Source organism: Alligator sinensis, unplaced genomic scaffold (assembly GCF_000455745.1).
Source record: "Alligator sinensis unplaced genomic scaffold, ASM45574v1 scaffold536_1, whole genome shotgun sequence".
Classification (NCBI taxonomy): domain Eukaryota; kingdom Metazoa; phylum Chordata; order Crocodylia; family Alligatoridae; genus Alligator; species Alligator sinensis.
Genome location: NW_005842951.1, coordinates 451,074 through 463,900, shown reverse-complemented (window position 1 = coordinate 463,900; position 12,827 = coordinate 451,074). Strand labels below are relative to the sequence as shown.

Sequence of the window (12,827 nt, the reverse complement as noted above, 5' to 3'; positions counted from 1 at the left end):
AGCTCACAGTTTTTTACCTTTCCTCTTCAGGTGCTAAGAGTTCCATATTTAATCTACTCCAACAAATGTTGTAATACATATGCTTACAAAACGTTTGTGTTTTGTGCAGGGAAAAGAACTTAGAGAAGCTGATATAGATTCTACCCTAGAATCTTATCATTCCATCCAAACAGAGCTTGATCAATCAGCAGACAGACAGAGTGATATCTCAGCTCAGGAGCCAAAATCTCCTTCTTTAAATGAAACACCAACTTATGAGAAATCAACAAGCAACAACGAAGAAAACTTCAAGCATCTACAAGAAGATTTAAAGGCTTTGCAGAGGAAATTAGAAAATTCTGAAGCAAAAAGGAAACACTTAGAGAGACAGCTTCAATCTAGAGTACCCGAAACAATCCATTTAAACAGCACAGAAATTTCAGAAAATGGCTCTGATCTTAGCCAGAAATTCAAAGAAACCCATACTAGGTATGAAGAAGCTATGAAATTGGGCCTTGTTTCTTCTGAAAACAAAGATACTTGCTCAGAGCTCAATGTCTTGAAGGCTACATGTGAAGAAATTGAGGTGCTAAAGCTAGAACTCAAGAAAGCATTAGAGGAAAGGGAAAGTTATAAAGAGAAAGTGAGAGAGCTGGAGACAAAACTTGAAGAAAGAGAGCAGAATGTGGGTAGCAGAATGTCTGTGGAAGAATGTGAGGAAATAAAAAATTCATACTGTTTAGTTATTGAGAATATTAACCAAGAGAAGGCTTTGTTGATTGAGAGGTATAAAGAAGGGCAAGAAGAAATCAAAAGGCTACAAGACAAGTTGAAAACTCAGATGCAGTTGGAAACTAGTGATGAAGCTGGGGAGATTAAAGAAGCACAGGCCAGAATGATAGATGAGCTAAACAGACAGGTGAGTGAGTTGTCTCAGTTATACGAAGATGCACAAACAGAGCTTGAAAGCTACAAGAAAGGAAAAGCTCTGGAGAATGTAGCTTTGGACTATGTTCCTAGAGAGGAGCACGAGAAACTAATGGAGTTAGCAAATTTATTGAAAGATAAAGCTGAGAATGAATTGTCTGAAATGAAGTCACAGTACACAAAAGTGGTAGACGAAACAGGGCAACTGAAGCAATTGATAGATGCTCAAAAGCAAAACTCGATAGCAGTTGCTGAACACCTGCAGGTGGTGAATGCTCTCAGGAGTGCAGCAGAGGAAATGCAGGAAGAAATAAATGAGCTTAAAGAAAAGCTTATTCACAAGGAAACTGAGATAGGAAAACTACAGAAGGAATTATTGGAAGAAAAAGCTGCAGTTAACAAAGCAATGGTACCCAGAACTTCATATGAAAAGCTCCAGACATCATTAGAAGGTGAAGTAAACGTGTTGTCATCCAAACTGAAGGATTTAATGAAAGAGAGAGAAAATTCAGCCTCAAATGTTGCACAATTAAAAAATCAAGTTTTGCAGTTAAAAGAGGAAAAAGAAAGCATTCAAACTCTACTTCAAGCAAAGGAGCAAGAAAAAAATGGACTTCAACAAAAGTTCCACCAAGCTCAGGAAGACCTTCTGGAAATGAAAAAATTCTCTGAAAGTTCATCCAAACTAGAAGAAGACAAAGACAAAAGGGTTAGTAATTCATTAAACAGAGTTGGTGTTCTGGATGTTCAGTCTTTGTAAAACAATTTGGATAATACAAGCAGTTCACAACCCTGTACTGAACAAGGTGACCCCTAGAACAGGAATTTGAGTACTCCATTTTGTAATGTTAGGTGCTACAATAACATCTTTTTAAAGGATTTAACCATGCAGCCTTTTATCAGTAGTATTTGATCTTGTAGAGGTTCTCTCCTGCATGATCTTTCTCTCTACCTCTTCTAGGAGTCTGGTTACATCAGGCTCAGTTCTCATGAGTAGCCACGGGATTTGGAAGAGGGAGACGTGCACAGGGCCCAAAGTTACACAAAATAAAACAAGTGAGCCTAGATACAGTGGTTCTTGCTTCACTTATTTTATCCATGCCTGACACTACACAACTTTTTTTTTTATATGGATAAGCTTACTGTATTTATGTCTTCAGATACAGATCTGCTTGTGTGATCAATAAATGCAATATATTTTTGATAAATACAAGATTATAGGAAAGTGGGGCTGCAGGGGGCTTCCTAAGGTCATCTAGTCCAGCCCTCTGCTCAAGGCAGGATCATCCCCGGCTAAAGCATCACAGCCCAATGTCTTGTCTCACCTGCCCTTGAAAACTTCCAGGGATGGACATTCCATACCTTCTAGGTAGCCTCTTCCAATGTTTGACCACCCTTCTACTTGGAAAGTTCCTCCTAAACTTCAGTGAAGCTATCTCCATCTTCTGTCTCCATCTTCTCTATAATTGGGGGTTGGTGCACAGCCAGACAGATGCCAAAGGGGAGGGGTGGCGCGGTGCACGGCCAACCAGACATGAGGAAAATGGGAGGTAGCTGATAGAGGCTAAAGAAGTGTTTGCTGCAGAGAGAGCCAAGGATAGTTAGGGAGACATTAGTGAACCAGAGATTAGCAAACCTGACATTTTATTGCAGTGTTAGCAGAAGGGAAGGAAACAGGAGGAGTGATAGAAAGGTTAGGAGCCCGGGGAGCATTTGTAGAAGAGGAGAAAGTGTCTGGCCAGGAGTACATGAATAACAGGGTGGTGTGCCCAGTCCTTTTTGATTATCACTTGCAGCTGAAAAAAGGAGCCAGAACATTTGAAAAAGTTTGGTTGCAGAGCTGCAAAAGGGAATTTGCTCCTTTGACTGGCACTGGAGCTGTGAGAGGCCAAATGGGACAGGCTTCTAGGCCTCACAGGCTGGTTTTGCCCTGGGGAAAGACCTTGTCCTTGTGTGTTTGAGCCAGCAAACCATGCCAAAGATGATCTAGCCCCTGGTGTCAGTCATTGCTGAGCTGCTAATGGAACCCACTAGGGTATAAGATGCAGTTGTTTGCATACCACTTCTGTCCCAATGAAGAGCAAAAATGGCATGCAGTAGCTTGAGAGAAAGCTGCACACCTAGCCTGCTGGTTTGGAAAGAGGCTCTGTAGAGTTGGCCAGTCAAGGACTGTATCCCATTTGTCTGTGCAAGCGTAGTGCTGTATCCTGGGGAAGGGAGTACTGTACTGCTCTGTTTACCCAACAGCCTTGCTGTTTCCACGGTTTTCTAAGCAGAGGTGCTTTCTGCATACTGAAAAGGAAAGGCACAAATGCTTCCAAAATAAAGCCTACTAAAATGTGGTATTTCTTGCATCCTCTTATGTCTGCCTTTTTTTTTCCTTCCCCCCAATAGATCAGTGAGATGTCCAAGGAAGTTAGCAAATTAAAGGAAGCATTGAACAGCCTCTCTCAGCTTTCCTACTCAAGCAGTGCTCCCAAACGGCAAAGTCAACAGCTGGAGGCCTTACAGCAACAAGTGAAACAGTTACAAAATCAGCTGGCTGTAAGTGTGGGGTTTTTCAGTGTTGAACACAAGCTACCCATGTTGCTAATGGGACATGGCACCTTCCTTGCAGAGCTCCATGCTCCCAGTTAGAAAAGAGCACTAGCAATGAGTACAAGAAAAAGCTGTTTCATCCAAGGAAGTTAATTTTCATAATACACTAACGCTGATACTTGTGACGCTTCAAGAATGGGTCAAAGCAGTGCTGTCATCTAGAAATACCACAAAACTAGGAGATGGTGCCAAGTCCCAGTAGATTCCCCCAAGTTCTGTCACTGGGATCCATCAGCTTCACACATTTCCCTTTCTGCTCTGGAGGTTGGGAATAGAGCAGCCATTTTAGAGAACTGAAACTGGGCTACGTGGACAGCATGAAGTTGCTGGAGCTTCTGTGTTGAAGTTGAGCATTAATTAGGATTAAGTGGATTGGTCTGATAAAATAATTGTTTCAGTTCTTAAGCCAGTGTCACGCTATCTCAGTATATTTGATCACTTCACTGTATCACAAGTAAAACTGAACAGTAGCAGAAACAAAAGATAGCTTAGAAAGCTGCTGCTTTAAATGGAGCATCAGACCTCTGAGATGTTGAATGATTACAGCAAATTATTTTTAGCTAGATTAATAGCTGATCCAAGTTGCCATAACTGGAATAACACGTGCTGTCTGCATGGTGCTAGCATAGTAATGTGTTAAGTATGTAGTCAGTTAGCCCTCCCTAGATTTTTTTATTTTACTCGGAACAGCTGATGACTAGATCTGCCAGGTTCTATTGTTTTGGGCTCTTTTTTTTGGCTAAAAGAAGGCTTGATGCATTTTTTTAAAGAAATAAACTTTCAAATATTGACATTTCAGCCCAAGCACATCCATATGTTTTGAGTGAGAATTTTTTTTTTCCAGGGTAGATAAAAATCAATGGCCACCTACAAGTTTATCAGGGGTGACCACCAGCATCTGGGGGAACGTTTGTTCACCAGAGCGCCCCAAGGGATGACGAGGTCGAATAGTCACAAACTACTTCAAGATCGTTTCAGGCTGGACATAAGGAAGAATTTCTTTACTGTCCGAGCCCCCAAGGTCTGGAACAGCCTGCCACCGGAGGTGGTTCAAGCGCCTTCATTGAACACCTTCAAGATGAAACTGGATGCTTATCTTGCTGGGATCCTATGACCCCAGCTGACTTCCTGCCCTTTGGGCGGGGGGCTGGACTCGATGATCTTCCGAGGTCCCTTCCAGCCCTGATGTCTATGAAATCTATTAAATGATTTTTGTAAAAATAAATAAATAAATATAAAAAAATAATTTTTTTTTAATTTAAATCAGATTTTAATTTAAGGTATGTTAAAGCTCAAATATACCATCATGGAATAGAGATTATAACTTCTAATTATATACTATTTGAGACAATATATTCATGTAACCTTTTTAGAAGTTTTATAAATAGGTCACAACAGGTCATGGACTGTATTAGGAGCTCAATCTTATGGCGTTCTCAGAGGCTTCTCTATATATTCATAAAGATTAAAGAAAACCCCGCTACCCAATGAGACCCAGTGCTCAGTCTAGATGATCCCATTAAGCATCTCTGAGGTGCTTAGTTTCAGTTCGCAACCTGTGGATTTGTGTCTCCAGAGATCATAGGCAGACACAGTTCAGTTATTAGACCAACTAAATTGTTGGAAAAATTGTTCTTTATAAGCTTTTGGGCACAAATGCCCTTCTTCAGGCATAGGGACAGTTTGTTGTCTCTAGAGATAACATCTTGTTAACAGCAGTATATGCAGATGAGAGATAAGACCTGATTACCCACCCATCAGCCCTATTATCTCTCGACAAGTTTGTGTACACACAGTCAAGCCCTTATCTTTCTCTAAAAGTGCAAAATTTCAGGAAGTTAAAGGAATAAAGGATATCAAACAACAAGAATTAATTTTTTTTGTAGAAAATAATGATTATATCGAGGCTTCCTGACCAGTGATTTTAATCATGATTTAAATCGATTTGATTTAAATCAGACCCACCCTGTTTTTCCCTCTGAATTTTTAGCTTCTTAAATTGTTATAAAGTTGTACCACCTTAAACTGCTTCTCCATTTCACAAGCAATGGGTCTGGAATGTCCAGAGTTCTGGGCAGAGCCACAATTTCTGCTTCCAAGGTGGGGTTCAACTGTCCAGAGGAAAGCTGGAATTCATAACAGAAACTTGAAAACAGCAACCCACCATGATAGGTGCTTTCCGGGAACTCTGGAGCAGCTTTAGGGCCATTTGGCCTGTTCCTTCTTTTGCTCTTGTTTTGAAACAGATCTAGGTGCCCATGGCAGGATGGTTCTTGGGACACAGCAATCAATGACCATGCAGAAAAGACACGGCTTTGTCTCTGTAGCCACGTATAGTGGTTGCCAGGACTCCATAGACCAGAACCTTCCTGAATTGTAGCTAAAAACTATCAAGCTAAAAGTCATGTAACTTACTCTCAGCAAGACTTGGCTATGGTTTCTGATTCAGTGCAGATGTATAGGTGGTGTGGCTTCTTTCCAAGCATAGGCAAAGCTATAGTGTCTCTGTGAACAACATGCTGCACTTAATCCTATTCTCATTGCTGATTTGTAAAATATTGCCTGTAACCAAGATAATTTTCTCTCGATAAGTAAAGATACCACTGTTGTTAACTGTATGCCTTGAATCTAGATGTGTTATTCTTAAATGAAGTTGCTCATGTTTCTTGTTTTGCCATATGTTTTTAGGAGACAAAGAAACAACATCAGGAAATCGTATCAGTTTATAGGATGCATCTTCTCTATGCTGTACAGGTATGATTGCAAATTCTTAATTAGTCAATGAAAAACGACCCCATACAAATCCATAAATCAGAGAAATTATGTTTAAGTTTTTATATACAAAAAAAATTAATATTTTCAGTGTCCTCTTAAAAACATTGTTCGCTCCCCTTTAAAACATTCTATGTACATCGTATCAAAGAGGACAAGAGGTGCTTGAATTTAACTCTGCTCTTTTATTTTTCCTTCCCATGTAGGGTCAAATGGATGAAGATGTCCAGAAAGTGCTTAAGCAGATTTTAACAATGTGCAAAAGTCAGTCACAAAAAAAATGAAGCACTGGTTTTAAGGATTCCTGATATGCTGCCATGGTGTTTATCTAGATTCACCTTAACACACGGTTTAAAAATGGCAATCTGCTGCTTTTTTTTAGTGATCGGGATTTGTCATTTGTCTCTGCCACTTTTCTTATTCATCATATGCACTGGGACCCAAACCATCTCCGCCAAGTTTTTGAAGCACTGTTTTTGTATCTAAAATGCAAGCAGTTTTGTTTCAGTTACTGCTCCTTTGGCTGCTCCACCTTGTAAGTGTGGTTCAGAAGGGCTTAAAATGTACTTCACAGCTTCAGTTCATGGAGGCTTCCATATGAAAAGTCCAGGTTCCAGCATGCAGCACTCCATCTGGATCTGAATCATCACACACCTTGGGACAAAGTGAAGTTCTCCATTCTGAGGCCTGTACCTTTTTTACAGGCTGCACCTTGAAATTGAAAAGGATGGGAGTGCTTTAGTCAGCTCCAAGTTGTGACTAATGTTCAGGGTATTTTGCCAGATGCATCTTCTAAATGGGCAAAATTTGGTCATCCCATAGCAGTGAGCAAAAGCAGATATCTTTACTTAATTTTACTTGGTGAGACAGAGCGTCGAACAACTAAATCTGTTTTTATAGTTAGCGAGATTAACGTGGGCCACAGGTTCCCCAGATCTGTTGTATACACCAACTGTGTAAAATGTAGTCTGTACTTCATATTTTATGGAATTGCCTTGATATCAGATGTTAGTTGGTCACAGGAAAAACAAAATTAGTTTAAGTGGTAAAAATATTAGTCATTTGAACCTCAGAAGTGCTCAACAAAACAACCTTTTACAATAGGTCAAGCTATCTATGCAAATGCTGTTGGCCATGGAGCTCAGGAAAAAAAGATGCATATGTTTCAAACAAGGGATTCTAGTGAACACAGGATGTTTACAGTGAGTGTCAATGCCTCACACTTCCTAACCTCACTTTTTTTAAAGATTGTCTCTCCAGTATATTTTTATTGGCCCTCTAGTGATTTTTTTTTGTAACTAAACTCATTTTGCTACAAAATACTTTCATTAAAGGTATTAACAAATATTTTTAGGTAACCATGTTTTAGGTTGGGTTTTTTTTACCCGAAGTATTCAGCTTTAGTGAAACAATAGTGAAGTATTCTCCACAAAAAGAAATTATATAAAATAATAGACCTGTCTGTCAGCATGTCCCAGAGCAGTGAAGTGGAAATGACAGTTCTACGTTTAGTGATATAGCAAGATGAAAAGTTTATTAGATAACAACAGAATCATGTCATGTATTTCAAGGGTAAGAAAGACATCATTACAGTCTTTGTCCTCTTCTTGAGAATTGGAAGTAGAATTGAAACAGGGCGGTGTAATAACAGCAAATAGTAGAGAACAATTGGAAAATATGTAAGCATACACTGCCCTTGAGGGTAAACCATACTATAACTAACTTGCAGCTTCACTATAGTAGTGGTTTTATTCCTGTTGGTGGAGATGTCTCTAATAAAGAAATCTCCAGAGCTGTATAATCTATTAACTTTATAGATTTGTAATTTGACAGAGTCTACAGTGCCTGAGGCTTACTGGACTCAGAGCCACTTCAAAAATACTTCTTAACCACAGCAAAGCTTAAACAGATTAAAAACTTTGCATCAGTTTGATCTTGGTTGGTTTTTTTCTTAGGGTGTATAACTAATGCCTGATAATTTTGGACAGTATTTTATAGTTAGACAATTTAAAAAATGCTCCAAAGAAATGTGAAAAGACTTTTTTTTTTTGCTGCAGCACTTAAAAATAAACAATACATTTTCAAGCATGTTTGAACCATTTTGTAGGTCGCTTGATGGATTTAGCCTTTTATCTTTTGTAATGCATATTTATTTCAGTTATCTTTGTGAAATATTGAAGATAATACACTATAGCATAGAATTTGTCTTTGTATGTAACTTACAAAAAAGGTTTCCTTATGCAGCAAATAAACTATTTCCAGTTTTTTTTATCCTTGCTCTGTTTTGTACATTCAGGAAGCTGTTAAACAAGACCATGTTATTGTATTTTAATATAACTGAAATAAGTACTGCAATACCAAGATTTTATGACTGTGTCAAATATATGAGAATTTCTTTCCCAGTTTCATAACCAAAGTATATTTCTGTTGTTAACTTTCTGAGTGTATTAACTACTTCTGCTCCATTTGATCTTAGGTATGGGTCCAAACTACTGAAGAGGTTTGCAAATCACTGCTACTAGCTGGCTGATAAGTTTAAAGCTGTTTCTCTAGTAAACATCCCCATGCATAGAAAGAATTAAAGAACAGGTTGTAGGTCAGTGGAGTGCATTATGATAAAATATTGTGTCCTGTTCCTATTAGTGCTCAGTATGCAGTAGTCACTGCTGTGATCCAGTATTACACACTGATATTCTTCAGTGTCCCACACAACTGAAACATTCCCCATTGTCCTACTATCCTCAACTATACTGCCCTCCCTGCCCCCAGAACTGGGGAGGGGATGAAATACATATAATCCTCTCTTGCCTCTGAAACATATATGGTCTCTGTCCAATTGTCCTTTCATTTGAAAGAGCTACTCTTGAGTAATTGGTGCTTTTAGAATTGTTTTTATTTTATATAGCTTTGAAGTGTGACTCTGCCCTGAGAAACGACCATGGGAATGTCATCTGCCCAGCTGTATGTTGCCACTGAGCTTTACATTAGCTGCTCAGGCACAACCTGGGCACTTCAAATGTAAGGGAGCCATAAGAAAATGTCTGGAAGCTCCTAGTACAGCAAAAGCCGTGTCATCCGGCACTTTATCAACCGGAAAGCTTCTCTAACCAGCATTCACTTCTTCAGCCCACAGCCTGGGGCAAAGCAGCCTGCGCGGGGCCTCTCTCCCTGTCCCCCAGCACGCTGACACCAGGGAGCGCACTGGACGGTGCATATTTGATTAACTGGCATCCCCCATTCCCAGGGAATGCCAGATAACAGAGCTTTTGCTGTAGTTTGGCAAATCACTGATTGCAATTTGATGTTGGACTATGAATGTGGCTCCATTTGATTATAGCTTAGCGATTGTAGTTGTGGGTGCAGGCTGACTTGCAATGTGGGTACTCCACAGACAATACAACTTGGAAATAATTTTCTTAAGCTTTCATTTCCATCCACTCTTAAGGTCTGCATGGATTAGTTATGTTTCTTTGGCAAACACGTAACCTTGTGCTGCTTTGTTTTAACAATTAATCTTTATTTTTCAAATAAATGACTTGTGGAGGTTAGAGTAGATAAATAACACACATGATAAGCTATTTACAATTTGTGCATTTGATTACCTCAAAGCATTTAACTGGTACTGTTGTGTACTAGAAAAGGAATCACTTTGCTCAACAACTCCATTTTGTGTATATAGTTGGAATCCTATCTGTTTGCTTCAGTGCATAAAAGGAAGTCCAAATCCCTTTCAACAAAGGAGCAGGTTTAGGAGTTGGATTCTCTCTTGGCAATTTCATCAACAGAGTTAATAACAAAGTTCCAGTTTCAGGATCATCTTCTGCCTGCCGTTACACATATCCCAGCCCCAAACTATAGGGAGAGAGGGATTGCACACACTGTAATTAGGGTGATCTTAGCCTGCGCAGTCCTTTTATTACTGGATGAGACATGCAAATAAGAGGGGGGCTGGCTTTTGATGCTCAGATCCCAGTGTGAGTTTGTAAAGCTGGTTAGTTTAAACAGAGTAAAAGCCTCTCACTCTCAATATGAGACAGTAATTATGGATCGGAGTCATGCTTTCACCCTGTTCTGGTGTCCCTGTTACAAGCAGTAATAAATTGATGGTGTTTGTGTTCACAGTCAGTTTAATACTCCCTTTAGCTCAGAACTATGTAACAGCTATAAACTACAGCTGAGATTAATTCAAAGCTTCTATTAAGAAGCTTCCTAAGACGCCAGGTTATAACTTCTGGAGTTGCAGCAGATGCCATCAGTTCTTGCCCTAGCAAGAAACTGATGCAGGTGGCTTGAAACTGAAGTGTGTAGTGCTTTTCAAAAGTATATAATGAAATATGGTAGCATCCTTTCTAGGAGAGAGTGGTGATCTCTGCCTTGGGTGATTTGCATTCAAGAGTAAGAGACCATAGAATAGGTCTTTGTCCCACCCTAGTTCCCAGCTTCAGCCTGAGTAAAAGGTTTATGGTCCAGCACTAGTTCCAGCTAAAGGACTTCAGCCCCTTAGCCCAAGTGGTAGAAGATCATGACTTTATCCCTAGGAGAATGTCCACTTCAAACCCCAGTATCCACTCAAGTGGGAGCAGTGACATGATGGTACTTACAAATCCTGGGGCAATTTAGAGAAACATACCTCTCAGCTTTTACAGTTTGGACCTGCTCTTTATTTAGCTTATCTCAGGTATTTTCACAGTCGTCTGGGGGGTGGGTTATAAGTTTTAAAAGTGCCTCTGGCATGGTTGAACTCCTGTCTATTCAGACTAGTACTTGGCCCTATTAGTACATTCTCCAACAGCCTCAGATGCTCAGACGGTTGGTAATGGGGCCTCCTACCAGCAGCTGGAGACTGGAAACAGTTTCTGTGACATCATTGCCCTATGTAGAGAGCTGGGCTAGACTTGATCCTTCCTGTGCCTCAGCGGGTTGGGATCAGCTCCTGATTGTCTGAACCAAGCTCATAGCTTGTTCTTTCACAAATGTTACGTAACCCTTTCTGAGAGTCTGGTGCAGCAGGAACATTAACTTTGTGTGCGCTGCATAGGTGCTACGTAGCAGTCATCAGAATTGTACTGAGGTGACCAACCTACAGAGTCAACCGTAGGGGGGTGTGGGATCCAGGGCAAATCAGCCTGTGCAGGGCCTCCTTGACACTGCACGGGGCCGTGGCACCCCTGCAAAGGGGGAGGGAGGGTCTCCGTGTTTCCGCAGCGCGTGGCTGAGCTGCCAGCTCCAGGCAGGCCCTGCGGGAGGAGCTGCGGCTGCTCTGCCCGGCTCTGCAGGGCCCCCCCAAAGCACGGCACCCAGGGTGGTCACCCCAATTCGCCATACCCTAGGGACGGCTCTGCCAAGCTGTCTTGAAAACACAGGTCTTTGCTTGTGGGAACCACCCTCTGTCAGATGAAAACAGTTGTAGGGCTCAAGTAACCCATGTAGTTACTTGCACTGAAGTAGTGAGGACCTGCTTTCCCTCTTGTATTCTCAGCAGCTGGTCTGCTCTGGGCTATCAAGGACTCCTCTGGGCTTCTACTGCTGGGCCCTGACTACCAGCACTGGGAGGACAGGCTAGGGGAGAGCTGGGGGTGGCACATACTGGAAAGCTCAGAGCTGCACATTCCCCTCAGCCCCTGCTTAGCTGTTTCTCTTGGCAGCTGCATTCCCTGTGGAGCTGGGCTGACTTCAGCAGCTTCCCAGCCTGCGTGTGCATGGGAGCAGCGTTAGGGGGAATTCTGTGGAAGCTCACGATGCTTGAAGAGCCACCAAACTCCCCAAGCTGCGTGGGTGGCAGAGTAGCGGGGACCTGGCCGTTCCCCAGCTCTGTACACTGTGGCCCAGGTCCTCCTGCTGGGTCCCAAGTGTTAGAGAGTCACATGCTTCTTGGCAATGCGTCTACCTCCCATGTTCCCTTATAACACTTGTAGCTTTTTTCTGAGTACCGAAGTAGACAGGACGCAGATACTGGAAAGCAAAGTAGCCCCAAGAGGATGCACAAAACTACATTTTGTTTAACAGCTGTTTTGCCTTTGCATTTTCTGTCCCTTTTTTGTTAAAAGAAATAACCAGTCACCTGACCTTTAGTAGCAGTATTAACAACTTCAGCCTCCTCCTCCTGCCTATTTCAGAGACCTTCTTACTGACATATCTCTACTGCTTTATGCTCTGGCAAACATCTGTGTAATTAAAGTCCTGCCTAATTACCAGCCCCGGAGAGTCTGGAGGAGCAAGGTGGAATGGAGCAGTCTCTATGGGTTGCAGCTGGAAGCAGATCTGCTGCAGAGATGCCCTCTTCCTCTGTATTGCTGTCTATGTACTCATCTTAAAGCAGGCTGGCCTTGATTCAGATCATGCTGATGCTGAAGGCTCTGTTGTGCACAATGGAAAACACCTGCACAATGTACCTGACCCAGGTGATGGGGCAATCGTGCGTGCATGTGTGTGTACATGTGTGAGTGTACTGTCACCCAGACTACAGCTTGGGGCCATGCATGTGGTTGTCAGGACTACAGCGTGGGGGTGGAGCCAGTCACAAAAGCCTCTGACTTGGGGAAAAGGGAGAA

At 41.5% G+C, this 12,827-nt stretch overlaps 1 protein-coding gene across 2 annotated transcripts in view; it reads left to right on the top strand.

Annotated features, from left to right (window-relative positions):
- Window positions 1-8,686, top strand: part of RAI14 (retinoic acid induced 14) — a 51,603-nt gene extending 42,917 nt beyond the window's left edge. For both annotated transcript variants that reach the window (XM_025192627.1, XM_025192626.1), the window contains 4 exons: window positions 110-1,615; window positions 3,301-3,450; window positions 6,193-6,258; window positions 6,483-8,686. In XM_025192627.1, the coding sequence (XP_025048412.1) occupies window positions 110-1,615; window positions 3,301-3,450; window positions 6,193-6,258; window positions 6,483-6,560 (1,800 nt within the window). In that variant the 3' untranslated portion in view covers window positions 6,561-8,686. The remainder of the gene's footprint in view (window positions 1-109; window positions 1,616-3,300; window positions 3,451-6,192; window positions 6,259-6,482) is intronic.
- The last annotated feature ends 4,141 nt before the right edge of the window (window positions 8,687-12,827 follow it).